At 43.2% G+C, this 22,976-nt stretch overlaps 1 protein-coding gene across 4 annotated transcripts in view; it reads right to left on the bottom strand.

Annotated features, from left to right (window-relative positions):
- Window positions 1–22,976, bottom strand: part of ARHGAP26 (Rho GTPase activating protein 26) — a 317,111-nt gene that overhangs the window by 146,782 nt on the left and 147,353 nt on the right. For all 4 annotated transcript variants that reach the window (XM_048859791.2, XM_048859790.2, XM_048859787.2 and 1 more), the window contains 3 exons: window positions 12,764–12,800; window positions 2,826–2,891; window positions 1,435–1,509 (listed from right to left, as the gene is read on the bottom strand). In XM_048859791.2, coding sequence (XP_048715748.2) covers window positions 1,435–1,509; window positions 2,826–2,891; window positions 12,764–12,800 — 178 coding nt within the window. The remainder of the gene's footprint in view (window positions 1–1,434; window positions 1,510–2,825; window positions 2,892–12,763; window positions 12,801–22,976) is intronic.

Here is a 22,976-nt window from a genome sequence, read left to right as displayed (position 1 = left end):
TTGCACATTGCTACTGCCACATGAACAGGGCCAGCAAAAGGGGTAGGTGGCACAGGTGACTGCCTGAGACAGCAGATTTTCAATGCATAGTGAAGTGAGGAATGCCCCTACCTTGATCCCGAAGAGTCACTCCCACACGCTTGCAGGGGCAGCAGCACTAAGTGTGAGTCAGCCATGGACTGCAGATACTGCTGCTGGTAGGATGTGAATGGGATTGAGGGACTTGCAACCCCTGAGTTTTGTGGCAGAGCACAGAGTGGAGAGACAATGCCCCCCACCTTGATACATTAAATGAAATTTTGGGGCCCAGCTGGGTCTGCTTTGACCTCTGAGGTACTGAATCTCACTATTCAGTTGTGCTTGCTAGGAGGTCTTCAGTGTTCAAAACACCCAGGATTTGTAGCTCTCCATACTTCACAGAGAGAGCAATGGAATTGTGAAGGCAGAAGGCAGACTGCAATGCAGAGGGGCTTAGCACAAAGTTGAAACCGGAAAGGAGATGGTGACACATTATCAGGCTGTTCAGCATACACACAGAGAGGAATAGTAGCCTTGAACTTCCAACAGGAAAAATCTTTCTGAGGTGGGAGGGACGTCTGAAGGCCTGACTAGGACTCTGTCTCAAGTGGACATTCTCAAACACTGGGCTGAACCTCGTTGGTCAGACACAGAGCCCTAACATGTCAGCCCCTTTTGCCCTTCCCTTTAGCATATTCATCTACAGGTAAAGAAGCTCTTCCAGGAGGGAGTCTATTGAAAAAACAGATGAAATTATGGAACAGTCACTGCCCCCCATAATCCCACAGCAGCTAAACCCACCACATACACTTGCTATCCCCATCCAGTTAATTTACACTATTCGCTTCACACTCTGACCAACTGTTAGGATGGCTGTGTTGAAGTCTCACCGACAACAGGGTTCTTTTATGACCTGCTATGGGAAGAAGTTAAAAACAAGAAAGTGGATGGGGGAGGGCTAAAATAACTCTGCTAGTAGTAAACATAGCTGGACAGGAAAATTAGATCTAAAGGGAGAGCAACTAGAACCATGAGCAACATGAAATAGAGACAAAACTACTGGAGACAAGAACAGAGGGAGCATGTGGCAGGTATAGGAATAAAAGCTAACATACGGTTCAACTATTTTTCTGAAGGTTACAGGCTGCATTTGGGAAGACTGCCAAGATTTGCAAAGCATATGAGTGAGGCACAAGCAACAGACCAGGTGAAATAAAAGCCCCTTTAAAGTGAATGCCCTACACAATTCCTAGTGTTCCAATCCCCACACTCTCCTGACCCCTCACAGAACATGTTAATGAGAATTCATTTCCCAAAGTGGAATTCCCACCCCAGGTTCTGGTATTTCGACGACAGCCTCCGTCATCAGGGCTGGTAATAAGCTGCTTCCCTCTAATGTGGATTTGAGACACTTACCCATTAAGATACTCAATAGCTTTTGAACTCGGGAGTTTACTCCAACAATTCGGTAGAGCCCTTGCTCATTGATCCCTGGAAAAATAAAGAGGTTACTTAATTAGGGGAATGTTAAAAGATTAACATTTCTTTCATTTCCTTGGCTTTGCTAATAGCTGCAGTAATTAAAACTTCCACCAGCTGCATGCAACACTCTCAGCCTGGCTGTTCTAGAAAGGGTTGAGATTTGGTTTTGACGTCTGGGTTTTTATGTATTTATTACGAAGTGTTGTCTCCTGATCAGCTCAGGAATCAGAAGATGGTGATGGACAACAGAAAGCAAGGAAGCACCAGAAACAAATATTTGATTGGCAACAGGCAAGTGGGTGGGTGCGCTGAGGAGTCTGATGTTGGTCAGGGACCGTGTCTTTCCATGTGTCAGCAGAGTGTGCAGCACAATGTGATTCTGATCCAAAGTAAGGCTTATGGTAGTACAGAAATAAATAATAAAGGACAAACAACACAGATCTACTTTGCTGTTACAGACACTAGTCAAAGGACCTGACTAACTGGAACTGAATGTTCCTCCAGTCTTACTGAAGGGAATGAGAGTTGAGGGCATTTTGACCTTTGCAGGTCTAAATAAATGTATTGGCTTTGTTTGCCTTTCTTAAACCAGGGTTTTCATCACAGCCAGCATGTTATTTGAACAGAGTTTGTACCACGGACAGCAGGAAAATCTCAATAATGCAAACTATTTTTCTTCATTTAGGGCGTTGCAAAACTTCACCAGCCTGCAGCTCTTCAGTAACCACCGCATACTCTATGTCCTTAGGATATGAGCCTCAGCAGCACTGCAGTATGGCAAATACTCAGTTCCTAACATCACCCAATGTTCTGAATTCCCTTACAGGTAGGAAGGAGAACAATGGGCTGGGACTCAGGAGACCTGGGTTCAAGTCTGGATCAGCTACAGATTTCCTGTGAGACCAATGGGCAAGTCACTTTCTCTTACCTGTGCCCACCCCACCTGTAAAATGGGGATTTCTCTACTTTACAGGGGTATTGAGAATAAAATTCATATTTGTTTGAGAGGTGCGCACATTAAATTATACCCAAAATTAGATTTCAAATTAAATTCCGCTCCCAATTTTAAAAATCTAGCCCAACATTTCTTTGTTTATCCTTCAGTTCCTGAGATCTGCTTAACACCTGTGTTCTCCAGTTATTCAAGCTAAAGTACATGGCCAGCTAGGACATCTGTGCCAGCCTATAATGAGGTATATCAAACATGAGACTCTGAGGGTTAATAAGTCATTTCTGTGCACAAAAAGAGAAGGTAAGCACAGACAATGCTAAAAACAGATGCAAGACCTTCCCTAAAAACAAGGGCATCTGGTGAACTACTATACCTCTTGTTTCGACAGCATGTATGCATTTCCTGATAATGCTGAATCCAATATTATCCAACTGAGCAGCTGAAAGGAAAGAAAAAAACTGATAAAACACTTAGCCAATGGGGATGATTTCACAATGAGCACTCCATTCATCCAACAGAATCATCTCCAAGATTGAAACAGATATTGTATTGCTTTTTAAAAAATAATTTGGGGGGGATAAATTTGGTGTCCACAAAAGAGAAAGACTAACGCACTAGCTTTCTTCAGAAACAATGCAGGCAAGTACATACATACATGCTCATACATCTCATTTCAAACCCCCATGCTGTTCCAATCCTGGGGCTACACACAGCTCTGCCAATGCACTTCACTCTCGACCTGCAGCACCCCCTCCAATTCTAGTACCAGTTCCCTGCAGAGATGCAGGTTTGTGCTTGTTCACAACATTCATTCAGGACCAGGATGCTATCTCCTGTATGGGACTTCTGGCTGGGAGGTCTGTCAGTCTCTCTCATTTGCCACAAGCCACATTATTTCAGATGACCAGTCTCTAAACATTTCACGAGTCCCCTACTTCGCCTCCTACATGAGTTATTTCCTTCCTACTCTCCATCCAGCTGAAACATGATCACTGTTGCTGGAGGGGTGACTTTACCTTGAGGGTTTCCTCCTGTGTCAGACTTCTGTCTGCCTAGATATGTAGGGGGATTGGTTCTTTTGACTAAATTTCATGTTTTGCTTATTTTATTTTTTTAATTGTATGATAAGGTTGGTGCGTTTTGATTGATGCCCTATAAAATGTGCTAAATAAGCAACTGGAGAAGGAAGAAAGGTGACCAAGGGCAGACTGGAAGGTAACAACTGGAAGAGGCTGGAGGAGAAAAATAGGAGTGGGGATGAAGGGAGAATGGAAGGAGGATGGAAAATGGGAGGTGAAGGTATGTAGCAGTGAGTGTTACCCAGTGAAGAGAGACTGGAGGGATGGAGTCCTTTGGCAATGGAAGAAGGGAACAGATGATGGGGGTATGTATCTGAATTGCTGGCTGAAACAACGAAGGGCTCAAAACTCTTTAAAGCAATGTTTTCCAAACTGCACCCCATGGCCCACTGCGCAGTTGGTAGTGATCCAAGAAGCCACATGGTGCTGAGAGATTAGAGTATAAGGAGACTTTGCCCAAGGAGGAGAAAACACCTATCACCTTAAAGACACTACATAATACTTCCCTAACACGGTAAGTAAGCATTGCGAGTTGACCTAGGGAGGAGAATGGGGTTCAAGCAAATCACAAAGAGGTGGAGATGTTTCCTCAAGACACAATCTATCGAGATGTGGCCCAGGCTACAAAAAAAGTTTGAGAACCCGTGACATAAACCAGCAGGAGAGATCTTGCACTGTGATTGGTTGGTTCTCCTTCACCGTCTAGGAGGGAACACAGCCAACTCTAGTCATGACTGACCCACACAGGATTCAAAAACTAACCTACTCCCCTGATGAACCACCTTGCATCCTAGGAGCATTATATTATTCAAGCAAACACCTTTGAGTCCCAGGCTGTAAAATGCCCAATTAAAAAGGTTTTCCCCTTGTGGCTCGCACACAATACAACAGATTTCCCTCCCTCCTTTGCAGACTTGCACAGTGGAAGTAGAATCCTTTCTTCTATTAGTGCTAATGAAATATTTATTCTGTGCAAATTAGGATGTCCTGAAGGAATCCAACTCTTGAGCCTGAGAAGAGGATCTAAAAATTTCATACTAATGGAATATAACTCAATTAACTCGTGCTGTTGCAGTATTTCAAATTTAATTTAAACAAGTTATTAATACTTGTACCCAAATACCTGCCGGGATCCTGAGGGAATACTTATCCCTTAGTCAGCTCTCAGTCAGTACATGGGGCACACTGCCTCCAGTCAGCTGTTTGTCAAGGAAAATTACTTCTCTTATTTGCAGAGATTTGAGAAATATGCAGAAACTACCCTGAAAGTGCATTCAAGAGTGTGCAGAACTTTATGCACCACCTAAAAGTCCCATTACAGAGGAAGCATGATCTAGTGTTTACAGGAATGAGAAGAAGTCAGGAGAAACGGGATTTATTCCCAACTCTACACAGACTTTGGACAAGTCATTTAACCTCTCTGTGCCTCAGCTGTCCCATCTGTGAAATGGGCAATAGAGTACTTCCCAACAGTGCCTCACAGAAGCGTTGTGAAACTGAATTCATTAATATTTTTAAGTGCTTTATGGTCTTTGGATGCAGGAGCAGAGAAAAGTACTATTTTATTTCCTCCTACATAAATACAGGTGAACATCAAATTTCAAAGACACAAAAAGGTACTATTTCTGGGCTCCCAGAGGAAAGTTTCAGAGTCCAGGAATCACGGCGGCTTCACAACAGGAGCAGTGCAATATTTTTCCTTTACCCCTCCCCTGACATTTGGTAATCCAAAAGCACATCGAACACATAGCTGATTCACAACAATAGGACAGTTTGTTGGTTGTCCGTAGCTTGCAAGGTGCAGCCCCCTTACTAGTCAATTTTACCTGTCACCCCAAGTCATCTGTTCATTTGTTTTAAAAGTTCTGTGCTGATACCATTACTAAAATGACGAATGGCAAGAGAAACAGAGACAATATCACTTCTCTAAATTTATTTTTCTAGGAAAACCTGCTGAAATGCTGAGCCAACACACACACGTTAAAGAATGCTCACATTACAGAACATTCACAATGGCTATGAAGTTTTACATGTCTTGCTAACTGCCATGGGTCCTTTAACTGCCCTGCTATTCCCCAGGAACAGATACAACGGATTATCTGGGGCACTGTGTTTTAGTTTAGGGTTTCAATAGAACAAATCAAAACAGAGCAAAGCTATTTAGGTCCACTTCCGACCTCTTCTGCCACACGACCCCACAAACCTTAGGCACTCAATATAGAATAAACTGGATATGGCAGGCCTACTACTACTTTGACAGTCTTTAACATAAGCAAATTATTTAAAAAAAACAGTTCCAGCAAAACCAGAGTGCCCGACTACTGATTAGGAGTGCCTTGGATTTCAGGTGCCCAACACTGCAAAAGGGGCCTGATTTTCAGAAGGGCCTCCCAAAATTACTGGTCAAAATTTAGGTTGGAATGTTTTTTGCTGTCAGTATGGCCTACCCTGGATTCTCCCCAACCCCTCCAGGTGCTACTTTTCCCTGCTCCCCTGCAGCTTTAGTTAAGTTCCTTCCATGTTTGATATTGAGAACGTGAAGGTTACAAATGGGCATTCTCCCTCCTGCGCAGTTTATTCCAACTCCTGGAGATTCATCTTGAGCCCACTGCACCACTCAGTACTGACTGAGTTACAGCTAAAGCGATCATAGCAAGACCTTTTAACAGTGTTTGCCAAGACAGAGTGAGGAAGCAGGAGCAATCCCTCCATATGAAAGTGACAGAGTATAATCCTCCCCAAGCTGTTGAGTCAGCTCTTTATGCTCCTTGCTGAGCTCTGGATCAGGAAAGGTCAGGGATTTATTTGCAATCTTGGTATCCTTATGCTCTCCAGAAATACATAATTAAATAAATATCCAGGCAGCCTTATTTATCCTTTAATTTGACTTTTAATGAGCACCATAAAAAGCTTGATTTCCACTCTCCCTCACAGAAGCTTCTTTTTATCTCTCTTGTTTACTCACTGACTTAGCTCAGAGATGACAGATCATAGCTGCATCTGGAACTACTAATGCCGTGATCCTCAACACCCACGCCATTCACCCTAGGCAGCTCCGTGATCTGCAGCACAAGGCTTCAGCTTGATTTTCCCCAAGTCAGCAGTCAATTCCCGCATTTAGAGTATTTTTGCTAACATCTGATGGTCTGGGAGTGGATGGAATGAGTGCGTGTGACTGAAAGCTTGTCTACATTACCGGCTGGATTGGGCTCAATTTATCGTGTCTAGTATAGACGCAATTAATCAACTGCCAATCGCTCTATCATCAATTGTACTCCACCTCAACGAGAAGCGCAAGGGGAATCGATGGGAGAGTGTCTCCTGTCAACACGCCGCAGTGAAGACACTGTGGTAAGCAGATCTAAGTACGTCGACTTCAGCTACATTATTCATGTAGCTGAAGTTGCATAACTTAGATTGATCCCCCTCTGTAGTGTAGACCAGCCCTCAGTCTGTTGCATTTTGAGCTAGCACAGTGAGCTGCGGACAGGAGTTGGAGGCTAATGGCAGCAGAGAGAGTGATCCCTCCCATCTGCCTTGAATACACATGGTGGCCAGCATGCCTCTCAATTCTCTGTAATAAGGGGTGTTCCTCATCCCCATCCTATATTCTCTCGCTCATATTGTTATTTATTTCCATTAGAAGTGCAGAATTGCAAAGATGAAGATAACTGTCATTTACTAACAGAAATCGAGCTTCTGCTCTAATTATTCGTTCATTTTGAGCCTCCTATCTTGCGACTGGGCAGTGGCAGGCTGAGAGGTACAGTATGTGGAACCAAATTTCACGGGATGCGGCTTGCCTCGGTGTTTCCCTATGCCCCACTTCAGTGGATGGATGTGGGTCAAGCACACACACGTACAACAGTATTATTGTAGAAGTATTTCAATGCACAACTGACCAGAGTATCAAACCAAGATAGTATTCACACTATAATCTGGCATAGAGATATTTTAATCAACATTTGACAAGCACCACCATTATTCCAGCTTTTTTGCTAACTACTTATCCTGTTTTATGCAACATCTTGAACTACTCTAGTTGGACCCGTCTCATCTTGAATTTTTGCCATGTACATTATTTCTATTTAATCCCTTAATTCCATCGTTCGATGCTGACACTGCAACTACCTGAGAATAGGGGAAGGGGGAAAATCAGCCTCGGGCTGATCTTGCTGAATCCAGACTTACAAATGTCACACCACACCAGCTACACAAGATCAAACAGATTCCTCTGCAGACATTATACAGCTTTGTGTTTTAGAGCAGAACAAAACAAAAACTATCTCAAAGAGTTTTAGGCAATTAAACACCAATGGAGGGAGAGATAAATGAAGAAATGGAGACCAGGAAACACGAGATTTGTTTGTGTGATTTAAAAGATGAAGAACTGATGAGATGCCAAGATGACAGGGAAGAGGAGCTGCAAAGCAGAAGGCTCTCGCATTGAACACATTCTCACGGAAACTAGATGTAGGACAGAGATCAGGCCAGTGTGGGATAAGTGAAGGGAGTGAGGTGGTTTGTAGAGAGCATAAGGTCTATGAAGAGTTTATAAAATTAAGGTGGACAATTTTGAACCAGATTCTGAAGTGAATGGGGAGCCAGTGGAGTCAGAGAAGGAGGATGCAGTCATTCATCTTCTTCCTGTACCAAGTCCAAATGCCCTAGAGTATTTGTTTTCAGAGACTAGAGCAGGGCAGCAGAACATGACAGGTCTTCTGGATTTTGCTAACCAAGGAATTAAAATACACTTAGTGTTAGAAGTTCATTGAAATTCATTCCTCCACCCCAGACATCATCCCTCTCTCAAGTCACTCCCTTTACTCTCTAAGCAGAGCAGGATAAATTACTTTATAGGATGCTGGCCCCTCTGGCCACTCACTAGCTTATAAAATCCGATGGCTCCGTAAACTAAGACAGCAGCCAAGAAGCAGACTTCAGTACAACATCCTGGGTCTCAGACCACTGCAACTAGGGCAATAAAATAGCCTTGTTGGCTCTGGGAGTCAGGACTTAGACACAGACTCCACAGGAGCAATCAATCACTGAATCAATTTTAACATCATTGTAGGGAAGTTCCATACCCAGGATCACATGGCAAATAACCTAGCCAATGACCTAGTCTCTGGTGCTCCCTGTCCCTGGAATCAATTTGAACGGAGCTGGTCATATGTACAGTTCAATTCATACATGCTTTTTAAAGGGCACCAGACCACAGTTGTATCTTTGGACACATGAGCAGCTGCTTTAGTTTGGGTTACCATATGAAAAAAATTGGTTACCTACCTTTTGTAACTGTTGTTCTTTGAGATGTGTTGCTCACATCCATTCCATTCTAGGTATGCGCACGCCCACGCACCCCATCGTCGGAGACTTTTGCCTTAGCGGTATCTGTAGGGTCAGCTGTGGCACCCCCTTGAGTGCCGCACTCATGCGTCGGTATATTAGGTGCCGCTGACCCTACGCCCTCTCAGTTGTGTCTTGCCGGCAACTCCGACAGAGGGGCAGGAGGGCGGGTCATGGAATGGACGTGAGCAACACATCTCGAAGAACAACAGTTACAAGAGGTAGGTAACCGGTTTTTCTTATTCGAGTGCTTGCTCATGTCAATTCCATTCTAGGCGACTCACAAGCAGTATCTTCGGAGGTGGGCTCGGAGTTCACAGTTTGGCAGCTAAAAGTACTAAGAAGGCTGTAAAAAACCACTAATGCTCTTGCAATCTACAAGACAAGGCGTTCCAACCAACTGTCACAGGCAGTAAGAAGGAACTGAGAGCGCGTAGGGTTGGTGGCACTTAATATACCGATGCATGAGCACCACACCGCCGACCCTACGGATACTGCTAAGGCAAAAGTTTCTGACAACTGTGCATGTGAGCGCACACACACCTAGAATGGGATCGACATGAGCAAGCACACGAAAAAGAAGAATTGCCAGAGGTCGACTTAATAATATTTTACTTTTATGTACACACCTTTCACCTGAGGATCTTGGTGCACTTTACAAACACTAAATGCAGTCTGTGAAGTAGGCAAGCAGCCTTCTCCTCATTTTGCAGATGTGGCATGGCGAAGGAGAAGCTACTGAAAGACAGGCACCTTTGCCCAGGCCTTCCCAACTGATTCAATCCTAGATTCTCAGTGCACTAGCGAAGCTGCAGGCAGCAGAGGAACGTGGTGTTTGATCTCCTCTCGAATGCCTCAACTTAAGCTTTGAAAAGCACCCAGACACCTTGGTGAGAAGGGTCACTAAGGGTATGTCTACACTGCAATTGAAGACCCCTGGCTGGCCTACATCAGCTGACTCTGGCTCTCGTGGCTCAGGCTAAGATGCTGCTTAACTGTGGTGTAGACATTCAGGCTGGAACTGGAGCCTGAGCTCTGGGACCCTCTCCCCTTGCAGGGTCCCAGAACTCAGGCTCCAGCGGGTTCTGCAAATTCAACACTGCAATTAAACAGCCCCTTAGCCCAAGTCAGTTAACTTGGGCCAGCCCCGGGTGTTTAACTGCAGTGTAGACACACCCTACGTGGACTTACTACTGCTGTAACTAGTGACTTTCCCAAAGCTACACAAAGTCCGTGGCTGGGAATAGAAGCCAAGAGGAAACAAAGAATCAGCTAACCCACTCTCTTCCCCTTGAGAGTAAAAGTACACTGTCCCTACAATGCCACTAGTCCCTACCAGAGCCAGAATGGAGGTCTGGCTAGGACTTAGCCATACTGCCAACCAAATACTGGGTACCATATTTACTCACACTGTCACTGCACAAATGCACTCTGGGAGACATCTCAAGTACAAACGGTGCTATCAGACTAAGTTTTAATCTCTCTTCCCTTCAGCAGGGTCAGACATTGGTTTGTGTGGCACAGAGCCCCAAGCTGTAACCTACATAGTCCCTGAAAGAATCAGTAAAACCTTGGTTTGTCACTGTGTCCCTAAGGAACCAGCTGTTAGTTTGAGAGGAGGCATGTCAATATATTGCAGCTCCAACTGAGTGAATTTAGAGACTGGCTGGGACAATGCAAGCGACACTAATTGTACCACTCAGAAGCAAGGCTAAGACAAAGTTAGCAGCACTGCACAGCCCACCTAGGTATCGAATTACCTGTAATTGCACCATCTTGTATCACTCACCACCTCTATAAAAAACAAAACTGACAGGGATGTAAATCTTGCCTTGGAGAGGGGGGAAAAGTTGTGGGGAGAGGAGCGGGGGAGTGGGGTTGAAATCATTTTCTGTTTGTCAGCACCAGTGGCTGGCAAGGACAGAAAGGGAAGCCATGCCACCAGGCTGCTCGGTCCGCTGAATGTCAGACCTATCAGATGAAGGAGCTCAATGTCCAGAAGCAAGTCTGAAATTCCCCATTAGTGTGTATACCCTTTCTCAGATTCAGGAGGGGAAAACATTCTATTTATAAGCCGCACCGGGATCCCACAGCAACAAAGGCCTATGATCTCATGGGGCTTTCATCTTAGCCACCAGCTGCCTAAAAATGGCAACAGGACTCTCGTCCTCCTGCCCTCAACACTCCAGCCCTCCCTTAGCTCATGCCCTTAATAAAGCTGCCAGTGATCTGTTCAAAGAGTTAGACACCAGTGGGAGCTAAGGAAACAGACAGTGTGTAAATAAACTTGCCTGTGATAAGTGGCCCAAATGAATATAAAGGGTCCAGACTGCCCCTCAAGAGGGCTCCCCAGATTTATTGGGGCATTGTATATGGAGAGCCTAAGCCAGGCATTGCAGAGCCAGTGTAGGCTTTGCAAACTTAGTGTGCCTTAAACAAAGGGAATGATGGGGAATTAGAAAATGCAAGTGACCATGGAAAGCTTCCCAAGGACGTGTGACCTGAACTCTACCACTGCCAAGGTGCAGTGTGTTTTAAAAGTAATAATAAAAACTGCGATCATTTTGCAACCTGACCATTTACAAGAGGTTACAGGCCCAGGTTAAGGTTCTGACTGATCTTTGTTCTCTTCCTCCTGACAATCGACCTGTGCCTTATTTCTCCCAGCCATAAAATGGGTATATGAGCACTTTGAGCTCCTCTGAGGCAAAGTGTCATATAAAGACAAAGTATTACTCCTTTGCACAGCCCTCTGTGAACATGAAGCACTATGTCAGGGCTGGGTGTTCGTCATTTTGCTTTGCACGGAAACACAAAAATACCAAATGTGATTAAAAACCACATGCAGCCAATAACTAGAGATGAATTCATATCAGGAAAAGGGAAGCGGGGGAGTGGAGGAGCAAGAGCTGAGAGCAGCTGCAAAAAAAAAAAAAAAAGCATTTACAAACCTTCCCTCACTTAGTGTCTATGTCCTATCACAGTGAGAGGTGCTTCCAGGCAACTGTGAAGACAGGTTCCTGTCCTAGAGAGCTTACAATTGAAATATTTACTTGTTTAAAAAGAAAGTGGGCTTCAGTGTGCCCAGTAACATTAGGTGCTCTTAAGAGCTTAGAATAGCTGCAATTTGGAGGATATCTATGCTAGCCCAAACCTATTGAAAACGGTCCAATTAAGCATTTTGAGACATAGGAGGTGAGAGGTGGGACAAGGTGGAATTGCAACACCTAGGAGCAATGGGAGTACTCTTCTGAGTCCAGGAGGCATTGATTGTCTGGGCCAAGGAGTTAACAAGTCTTTAAGATCCATCTTTTGGGCTCTTTTTCAGAGATCTGACTGGGCAGGGTCTTCCCAGTGTATCTGTTGGCACTGGCTTGCTCCATAAGACTTTCACACAACATAGTCCGAGTCTTCTTTTGGCAAAAAGAAGGCTGGCCTACTGGGCCCTCCCATTGGTTGAGTTGGAGAGACGGAAGGATTGGTGTGGTGTTTTTTTTATTTATTTATAAATATCAATAATATTAAACAAAATCATACTTGCTTTTTATAATCATCACTCTCATATATCAAGCTCTTAATTCCTCAGAGTGCTTTACAAACTGATGCAGATCATCATCATCCCCCCAATTTAATGGATGGGGAAGTCTGAGCATCATGCTCCAGTGCGGATGAGACAAGAATTACAGTCTCACCTCCCAGTTTCTTTTGTCTCATTCAAAACTGTTCCATAATTACAGCCAAATATAAGCAACAGACATGGCCAGATCAGTAATGACTGCATGCTGTGATGGCGTGCAGGGCAATTCCTATTCGCGGCACCTCCTCCTCACAATGCATCAGTTTTCCCAAGCAACAAGATCTTGCTCTTAAAAAAAATACTTACTGCCTTCACTTTGATTGTCTTTGTTCAAGTTGTAGACCTGGAAAACAGAAGGGAAGTCTTTAACCTTTTAGTTATATAAAGATTCCACATGTAGTTACTTGAACAATTATTATGCATTATTTACAATACACAAATGCCTAGAGGCCCCAGCAAAGATCATAGCTCCTTGGTGCTGGATACAGTACGAACACATAGTAGGAGACAGTCCTCGCCCACAAGAGTTTACAACCTAAACAGACAAGACCACGAATAGGAGAAAGCTAGAATTATCATCTCCAGTTTCCCGGGGGGGGGGGAGGGGGGGAACCAAGGCACAGTGAAATTAGGCAACCTATCCAAGGTCACACAAGGTCTGTGTCAGAGCCACACACATAGGTCTCGATCCCAGTCCAGTATTTTAACCACAAGACCTTCCCTTCCTCAACAATTCTGTCTTTAGTGACATGGCACCATTAAGTCCTGGTCACTTTCACGTCACCAAAGATGCATCCTGATGGGCACTAAAAGCTAAATCCTGTTAACTTACCACAGCTAAAATCCCTGTCAAGATGTAGGTTTCAGGGTAGCAGCCGTGTTAGTCTGTATCCGTAAAAAGAAAAGGAGTACTTGTGGCACCTCAGAGACTAACAAATTTATTAGAGCATAAGCTTTCGTGAGCTACAGCTCACTTCATCGGATGCATACAGTGGAAAATATAGTGGGGAGATTTTATATACACAGAGAACATGAAACAATGAGTGTTACCATACAGACTGTAACAAGAGTGATCAGAAAAGGTGAGCTAAGAGACTGAAGTGTTCTCCGACTGGTTTTTGAATGTTCTAATTCTTGACGTCTGATTTGTGTCCATTTATTCTTTTACGTAGAGACTGTCCAGTTTGACCAATGTACATGGCAGAGGGGCATTGCTGGCACGATGGCATATATCACATTGGTAAATGCGCAGGTGAACGAGCCTCTGATAGTGTGGCTGATGTGATTAGGCCCTATGATGGTGTCCCCTGAATAGATATGTGGACACAGAATAAATGGACACAAACCAGACGTCAAGAATTAGAACATTCAAAAACCAGTCAGAGAACACTTCAATCTCTTTGGTCACTCGATTACAGACCTAAAAGTGGCAATTCTTCAACAAAAAAACTTCAAAAACAGACTCCAACGAGAGACTGCTAAATTGGAATTAATCTGCAAACTGGATACAATTAACTTAGGCTTGAATAAAGACTGGGAGTGGATGTGTCATTACACAAAGTAAAACTATTTCCCCTTGTTTATTTCCCCTCCTACTGTTCTTGTAAAGGGCTGGAAATGGCCCACCTTGATTATCACTACAAAAAGTCCCCGCCCCTCTCCTGCTGGTAGTAGCTCACCTTTCCTGATCACTCTCATTACAGTCTGTATGGTAACACCCACTGTTTCATGTTCTCTGTGTATGTAAAATCTCCCCACTGTATTTTCCACTGAATGCATCCGATGAAGTGAGTTGTAGCTCACGAAAGCTTATTCTCTAATAAATTTGTTAGTCTCTAAGGTGCCACAAGTACTCCTTTTGTCAAGATGTAGTCTAGCATGTTTGAAGTTCTGTTGGTTGCTTCTGTTGTCTGTTAGGAGGGAGCTGACCGCCCATTCAGCGAACATATCATGATGGAGGGGCCGGTGGGCCAAATTTAGTGAGTGGTGTTGTGACCTGGCACAGGGGGCACCAGTGCCCACTGAGGGCCAACCCCTGAGCAACACTGCGGCTCCGTGCGCCAGGTCGCAATAAGTGAAGTGCCGGGACAGGCATTACCATGGCAGGGTGAGTGCAGGGTAGGCTCAATCTCCAATCTCCAACCTCCCCCCTGCCCACCACCACCCCGAGACCTCCTCTCTGCTCCAGGCTGGGAAGAGGGTTGTTGTGCTGGGGGAAGAGAGTGCTACTATGGGTGGTCACTGCCCCCTCCGCAGGGCAAGGAGGAAAAGGTGGAGGAGAAGGATGCTGGCCTGTGATTTTGGACTGCGGGTGGGTTGCAAAAAAGGAAAAAAGCAAGCAGTTGGTGGGCTGCCTTACTAAAAAGTTTGGGAGCCACTTCAATTGTACACTTCACTCCTTATCATTCACATGAGGCAGATGGGCAACCCTGAGTGTGGCAGAGACCATTAGAACCAAAAAATGTAAGTGCAGTCTTTGAACCAATGCTGCAAGCTGTGGGTAGAGCTTTCTTCTGGGTGGGAACTAAGTTGTGAAGCTTCTTCACAAGTGAGACAAGAAGCATGAGGAATTGGTTCAATCACATCCCCGAGCAGGTTGTCATTCCAGTTCTTAACAGCTAAGGAAGGAAAGTTTTCAGGGACCAGACTGGGGACACTGTTCCTTTTATGCTAGGATCCAAACAATTCTGACTATACATTTCCGAACAAATATACTTCTCAATCTCTCCTTCTGCGCCATCCATTACCATAGTATTCCCCCCCTCCCCACACACACACACACTCCTGACAGAATACTGACACCAACTCATACCAATCCCATGATAAGAAATTTCCTTTAAAAATTACCCTGGCCTCCCCTGCTACTGATGGATATGATAGATCATCTCAGCGGGCAGGTGTCACAGGCACTACGGTTGCCTTGGGCCAGGAGGCTGCCTACTTGCTCCCAGTGCTCTGATGTGGCTCCTCCCCTGCAGTCAGGCTCCTGGGAACAGAGCTCTGAAGAAACCACAAGATCTGTAAACTAAACTACAGTCTCTCCTTCAAACGAACAGTAGAGTCTGGAGCAAGGCACCTAACGTTATTAATCAAAGCAAGAATACAAATCTTATTGTTCGGTAGCTCCTGTCCCTTTCTTTTCCCTCAGTTTCCTACCATTTCTTGACAAGCAGGTCTTAATTTGGACGGTAAACCTCTTGGAAGTAGAGATAGCAGGTCAAATCATTGCCCCATTGAAGTCAATGGCAAAACAGGAACTGACTTCAGTGGGGCCAGGATTGCACCTTTTGTCTTTTGTCCGTAAATCATCATGTGCATTTATTGCAACTGTAAAAGCAATAAAGTTTCACACCTTATAGAAACAAAAGAAAGGAGGCTGGGGAGCATGCTTGGTCAAAGTCATCTGACAAGAAAACTAACCTGCACTCACAGTATCGCTCTCCCGTATGGCTTCTGGATCTTGGAAGGCTCCCCCTTAGAATAAGCACACCTTCAACACATAGCATTTGCCTGATCAATGAGCAAGAGGCTCCTAGGGGCACATGCAACCAGCTGTTCAGGAGATGTGGCATTAATCTAGGTTTGATTTGAATAAATGAGCCATGGAGAACAAGCTTTGTAATATAACAAACAAAGCGAGGAAGGCAGCCCAGCCTACCAAGGGCTGTACAAGTAAGTGGGTGAGCACGTAGGTGTGCAAAACAGTACATTTGATAACTATGGAAGATACAAGTCCTTCAGAGGAAACCAATCTCTATTAATTCATTTTCTTGTCTTCTCTCCCCTCCCCCGCTAAAAGGCCAAAGGAAAAAGGCACCCTTTCATTCTTATAGAGAGGCACATGCTCTTGCTTCCTTGTTGACCTGGACACCAGCGTTGCGACCTGTGATGAGTTTTAGTAGAGAGAATCAGGACAAGGCAAACTGATCTAAACTGAAACTTTATGTACTGAACCAATGGCTGCAATTAAATACAGATAACCATCTTAAAAAAAATCACTTGTCTTCATGTCATATTGTCTTGTTGCAATATTTTTTATTTACACATAGTTAAGCCACTTAAATTGATGCATCTCTGGGGAATGTCAAAAGAATATCAAGTTATCATTCCTAGAATTCTTCTGCTGGTAACCCTTACCACCATTATAAGGGCCTTACTGAGAAATCACAGTAGCACTTCTAGGAATTATACTGATATGTAAATTAATGGAACAACATAAAATTGAGGGACCAGACTGGGGACACTGTTCCTTTTGTGCTAGGATCCAAGCAATTCTGACTATACATCTCCGAACAAATGTACTTCTCAATCTCTCCCTCTGCGCCATCCATTACCACATATTAACTTCAGTACATGATACTTGAAAACTAGAGACTCCTTTGGCAAGAGAGAAACTGTTTTAAACATGTACGCTGGGGGGGTGACTTGACAGAAAAAACAGCTGCAGTAAGCAGAAGTATTGCCCTCCAGGGAGAACATGCACAGCAAAAAAAGTAAAATATGTGAAGACAAGCAGGAAGGTGAACAGAAAAACTAAGACTGATTGTGAAGTCTCTGACTTTCCCCAAAGCACTCCTCCCTCTATCTTCAAAGAATCCACTCTCTCAAGCATCTTTAGGGGAAGGACAAAGCAGAGCTGGAGGTTAACCCCTTGTTCACTAAGGCTCAAGCAGCAGTCTACATCTTGCCTTTGAATCCTATTCAGAGCTGAAATATACTCCATTTTAGTGCACAGCATCCACCCAGATACATCATGTGACACTGTTCTTCAGGTGCCTTTTTTTTTTTTTTTTTAAAGCTACAGATAAGTTCCCTTTCATCAAATTGACGGACTCATCCACGGTTCTAGTTTTCACACATATCCGTGGCTGTCCAAATACACATCTCACTGGATCCCATATAATTCAAGCTCCAGATGGAGTTATATATTTTCTTTCCAAGTTTGGTCTTATAAGACAAGGGTGATTGAGATTGAAACTAGTTTTGAAAAGAAGGGAAGCAGATTTCAGAGACACATTGAGTAGGTCTACACTCCGGCTGGGAGCATGCCTCACAGACGCGAGCGAGCTCATCTTGAGCTCTTGCGCTCAGGGTAGCTAGGCGGACCGCGCAGCGCTGACAGTGGCTCAGGCTAACTCGGACCCAGGGTGTAGGGTGAGTCCGAGCTTGGCTGGCTAAGCCTGAGCCTCTGCTGGTGCCACAACATCCTCACTGCTATATTTAGCACACTGGCTCGAGCTGACTAGCACGAGTCTATCCCAGCGGGGAGGCTCACTCCCAGCTGCAGTGTACACGTACCCATATAGTACATTGACGATACTAACAGCAAAGCACCTGTGCAGAGTAAAAAAGGGCATTTGTATTTCAGTTTGTCATGCAGCTATAAAATGATACGCGGCCAATCCTTCATCTCACTCACTGAGAAAAGACATCCCTCTCAGTGTGTTAATCCTTTAGCCCAGTTCTCTAACAATCATGCTTTCTGCTGATTGCCATTATTGAAATATCCTTTAATTCTGCAAAAAGCCATTGGGCTTAAAGAGGAATTCCTTGTGGTTTGATTACATTCCTCCAGTATTTTGGAATCAGAAGTTTTGGGCCACTTCACTGTTGCAAAACCCCAGGTTTCTATTCCTAAAAATCCCTGAACTCCACCACAGCAAAAGAGTCCTTTTCTCCAGGAAAAGGGTTTGGAATATACATGATTCCATTTCAGTTCAAATTCATTATGAAAAATCCAGCACCATCCAAAGTATTAAGTGAAACGTTTAACCTTCTCCCACGCAGCACAGGAACTTCTGCAGGAAGTGCCCAATATTTTTGAAGAAAGGTGCTTGCTAGGACAAGAGCCAGTTTTCCAAGTTTGGAGAGAGTTCTGTTAATGAATTATTTTCAGAGGTCCAAACCCCAGGTTCTACTAGCGCCTTAAGGACTATCATCTGTCCCTCTGTCCGAAACGTCAGCGGAGTGCATCCAAAATTCTGCTGGCATGTACTAGTAGAAGTCCCCTTTGGGGTCTTGGAAGCTCTGGATAGCTGCACTCAAGCCCAGGGCATTAAATCTACCTGTGTAAGTGAAAAGTTGGTTACTGGATGGATCTACTATACTTGCATGAAGACTCCAGTTGAGTTAGGTGGTAATGCAAAGCAGATAGGTTTTAGGTTTGTTGGTCGGGTTTGTGTTAACGCAAGATACCACATATTCTTCTTCTTTTTTTTTTCTTTTTTTTTTAAAGCCAGATGTCAGCTTGGCCTTTGATGTGCGAGTATCAAAATGTTACGTTCAATACGCCACAGATGGTAATATATAAACTAAGTTGATCGTTTTGCCTCAAGTGGTCCTAAGCTGGCCAAGGGCAAACCAGGTGCAGAAGTGCAAAAGATAAATGTGGCAGTTGTCCAGGAGACCAAACCAACACTGCAGCCAGGGCAAAACTAAGAGATGTTTGGATAAGTGGTGAAAGTTAGACTTGTGTAGATTTTGTTAGACCTATTTATAACCACTTGGTGATAATGTAAGGGAGTCTAAGCAAATGTAACAAATACCTTCCATTTCATCAGCACTGAAATTAAATGAGATGTCCTATTTTAAATGTACACCTTCTAGCACCCTCTGAACAACTGCTTTTCTTGCTACACTCATTTCTCCTGAGCTCTTCAGCATGTGATTAATACCATTTTAAACACCCTGGTTTCATCTTTCCATTTGGCCTAAAGCTGCCAGTTAAGAGACTGGTTATCTGACAGTTTAAAGTTTAAAAGGTTGCAACAGTCTGCAATGCTTGTGAGCAACAACTGCCGTAGGCTGGACTTGCAGCTATCTGAAGTCTTAGCTCAGTAAGGCACTTCTGCATGTATTAAAGTGTTTGACTAAATCAGTGCACCTAGAGATTAAATGGTCAGATCTCTTGGTGGTCAACTATTGTGCCTGTTTGTGTTTGCAGATTTCATTATTGGTAGCCCCAAGCAGCCAAAATCCATGAGTCAGGTCTGAAACGCATAAGAACCATGAGACTGGCTTAAAAATCATGAGACTTTTTAAAAATAATAAATTTGGGGGTCTTTTTATTTGCCTTTTGATTTCTGAGCCTGTGGCAGTAGTGGGGTTGCTCTGTAATAATTTATGAATACCAGATTGTGATGGGGTTATTGGGATCTTCACATTGTGAAGAGGTCAGTTTAGCTTAACAGCAGGCTGCTGGAAAAGCAAAAGAAAGCAGGGCAATGGCTCACCTATATACCCACACATGAGGGACGATACAAAACCATTCACTCTGTGGGCTACCTCTGACCTTCTGCTGAGCTCATCACATGAGATTGCCAAGGGGTTCCATCCTCATGCATTGAGAGAATGAAGAACTTTGATCAGAAGTCTGTCTCTATAGGGAAGGGGGCAGCTGCTGAAGAGTTATGGAAAAACAGCCTGACACACACAGTGCATAGGTTACGGCGACTGGGGAAGGGAAGCCAGCTTGGGGTCTCTATCAAAGGATGGAGTGATTTTAGGTGAGATAGACATGTATAAAGAGCTTTTGTTGTTTTAAAATCCTTTTTTCTCTTATGTTATGCTTTATTCCTACTGTTAAGATTCAACAATACTTTGGTTTAAGAAGTAAACCATGTCTAGTCACGCTATTGGTCACAGACTCCCAAAGGGAAGAACTACAGGTAACAAAGCCTGGAAAAAGCAGTCAATACACAAGGTGTATCCAGTATTCAGGGTCTGGTCTATGAGAGAGGGAGAATCACAGGATTCCACCCCACAAAAGTGAAAGGCATGAGGCCCGAAACCGGGGTGGGGTGGGGGTGCGCACAGTGGTTCAGCTAACCCAGTAATGATGACAAATCTTTCAGATTATATTCAAGTCACATTTTCAAGCTTTTCTTGGCAAAAAGGAGGGATAGAAACTTGTTTTTCTTTTTTAATCTTTTTAAGTAGGGCTTTAAGGGAAAACACTGTGAAACACAAGATTTGCGATAAAGTCCTTAGAGTTGGTAACACTGGGTTTTGCACAACATCAAGGGCCAATTTCAAAAATCATCCCCAAGACTCTAAATTTACAGTTTTACAAATTCAAAAAGATTTAGACCTGCTGGCTGTGTATTAGATGTACTGGTGTTGAAATGGATATTGAAATTGACCTAGTGAGTTCTTTGAGATTCTCCCTTCGGAATGCTAGCTGGAAATAAATAGGTTTGCATGTTAGCAGGACAGAATAACTATACATATAACTTTTCAAGCATATTTCAAATACTTCTGAGTTACCTTCTCTGTTGGTAAAATACCCTGGCTAAATATGTGATAGCTCTAACTCAAAAAAGTTCTTCAAGGTAATCATTTCATGAAAAATAAAATAAAACAAATCAAAACACAGATAGGAATAAGAAAGAAACTACTATCCATCTTTGTTTATACTCCTCACTTTCTACCACTGTCCACTTCCACAAGCTACAAAGTTTGGCAAAGAAAATATTTGCTTTTGGGTTAAGAATCTGTGCTCCATATCTCATCCTATGGAACAGGTTTAGTTGGTGAAGCTATAACTCTTGAACCAGAGATTAATGAATAACCTACAGGCAAATCACTAACATACAGCACTGCAGTCAAAATGTCATAATGTCCTCCTTAATCATTCCCATCTGATTGTATTTCAAGATCCAAGAGAGTCTTCACTAGGAATTTCAGAGCTGGTGTTAATAAATAGGTGGAAAACCACTGTACATTGGTTAATATGCAAGTCCAAAATCCAGCTAATTGTAGTAGCTATTTTTCTCACCTTGATTTCCAGAAACTAACCTTTATCAAGACTATATACTTAGGCCAAAATTTTCAAACTCTGATGCCTTAAAGCTAAGGGCCCAAATCCATATTTTAGTAGCTAATTATCAGAGTCCCAGGCTGTCAGAAGTGCTGAGCAAACCACGCTCACATTCAGTTTAATGGAATCTGCAGCTGCTAAGCTCCTCTGAAAATGTGATAATTTTTATTTAGATGACTAAATAAGAACTTTGGGGCCTCATTTACAAATGAATCTTTTACATTTTTTTTTTCATATTACAGATGTTACTGTAACAATTCCAAAGTTAAGTGCACATAAGGTAAACTTAAAAACCCTCTATTCCACATTTTAATTTGGAGACTAAATTAAATCATTAATTCAATACTTAACACAATGACTCTTGAGAGGACAACTGAATTTTCCATAGTATGTGTTTGGTAAAATATTTTGCTAACTTTTGTAGAGGAAACAATTTAAATATGCACACATTAATAAGCCTGGGAAATTCATACACTCACACTTCATCTTTGAGTTAAGGTAGGTAAACTGTTTATTGGTAGGATATGCACGTTAAAAAAAGCAAGTTTCCACTACTTCCCTTCCATCACTCAATGGATCTGTATTTCCCCCCTCAATATGACCAATCAGCGAGCAGCCTACACTGACCATATATGTAATACTTTGAATGGTCCCTTACAATCTGTGTTAACTACTTATGCTAAACAATCTGTTCCCCCTTACATTTTGCTATGACGCTAGTAGTATCTATCCCACACCTGAACAGGAGCTGTGTGTGGCTGGAAAATTTGTTTCTCTCACCAATAGAAGTTGGTCCAATAAACAATATTACCTCACCTACCTTGTCTCTCACATATATGTAAAATACACCAGCACACACAGGGATTTCAGTTCTGTAATTTCTACATAAAAATTAATACCAAACTTAGAACTACCATTAACTAAATAAATCTGAATTTTCCCAAGCACCGCAGAAAAATAGATCTTTCAGCCACCATTTGCAATCTGATATATACCTCACTCTCATGATGATTGAGCATAGAGCACAGAACCACTTACAATCTAATTTATGAAAAACACTTCAACCCTAAACATATGAACATGCAACCAAATAAATATGGTTGGAGTTCAACAGTGCCTGGAATTTGTGCAGGGTGAAGGTGACAACTTGTGGGCTGCAGGTGCTAAAAAGAGAAGTAGACAGAGGCTGAGAAGAGGAACTTGTGAAAGAAAGTATTCAGTGACTTAACTGCTTATTTCCTTGTTTTATGGTTCATGCTGGTGGGTTATGAAGTCTAGCACCTTCCAGTCTGAGTTCACATAAATGTTATAACATTACTGACACACACCTATATACATATCTATTTTGTATGCACCATTGTTTTTAGGGCTTGAAGGTTAGATGCCTGTTTGCATATACTAGAATGTATCAAGAAAAGTGAGAAAAGGAGTGAGAAAGCCTGGATCTGTGCTTGAAATGACCCACCTTGATTACCATGCACATTGTAGGGAGAGTGGTCACTTTGGATGAGCTATTACCAGCAGGAGAGTGAGTTTGTGTGTGTCGTTTTTGGAGGGGGTGAGAGAACCTGGATTTGTGCAGGAAATGGCCCACCTTGATTATCATACACATTGTGAAGAGAGTGGTCACTTTGGATGGGCTATTACCAGCAGGAGAGTGAGTTTGTGTGGAGGGGGGAGGAGGGTGAGAAAACCTGGATT

The sequence above is a fragment of the Caretta caretta genome, chromosome 8, assembly GCF_965140235.1.
Source record: "Caretta caretta isolate rCarCar2 chromosome 8, rCarCar1.hap1, whole genome shotgun sequence".
Lineage (NCBI taxonomy): Eukaryota > Metazoa > Chordata > Testudines > Cheloniidae > Caretta > Caretta caretta.
The sequence above is the reverse complement of the archived record's forward strand: the minus strand, read 5'-3'. Positions and strand labels throughout refer to the sequence as shown.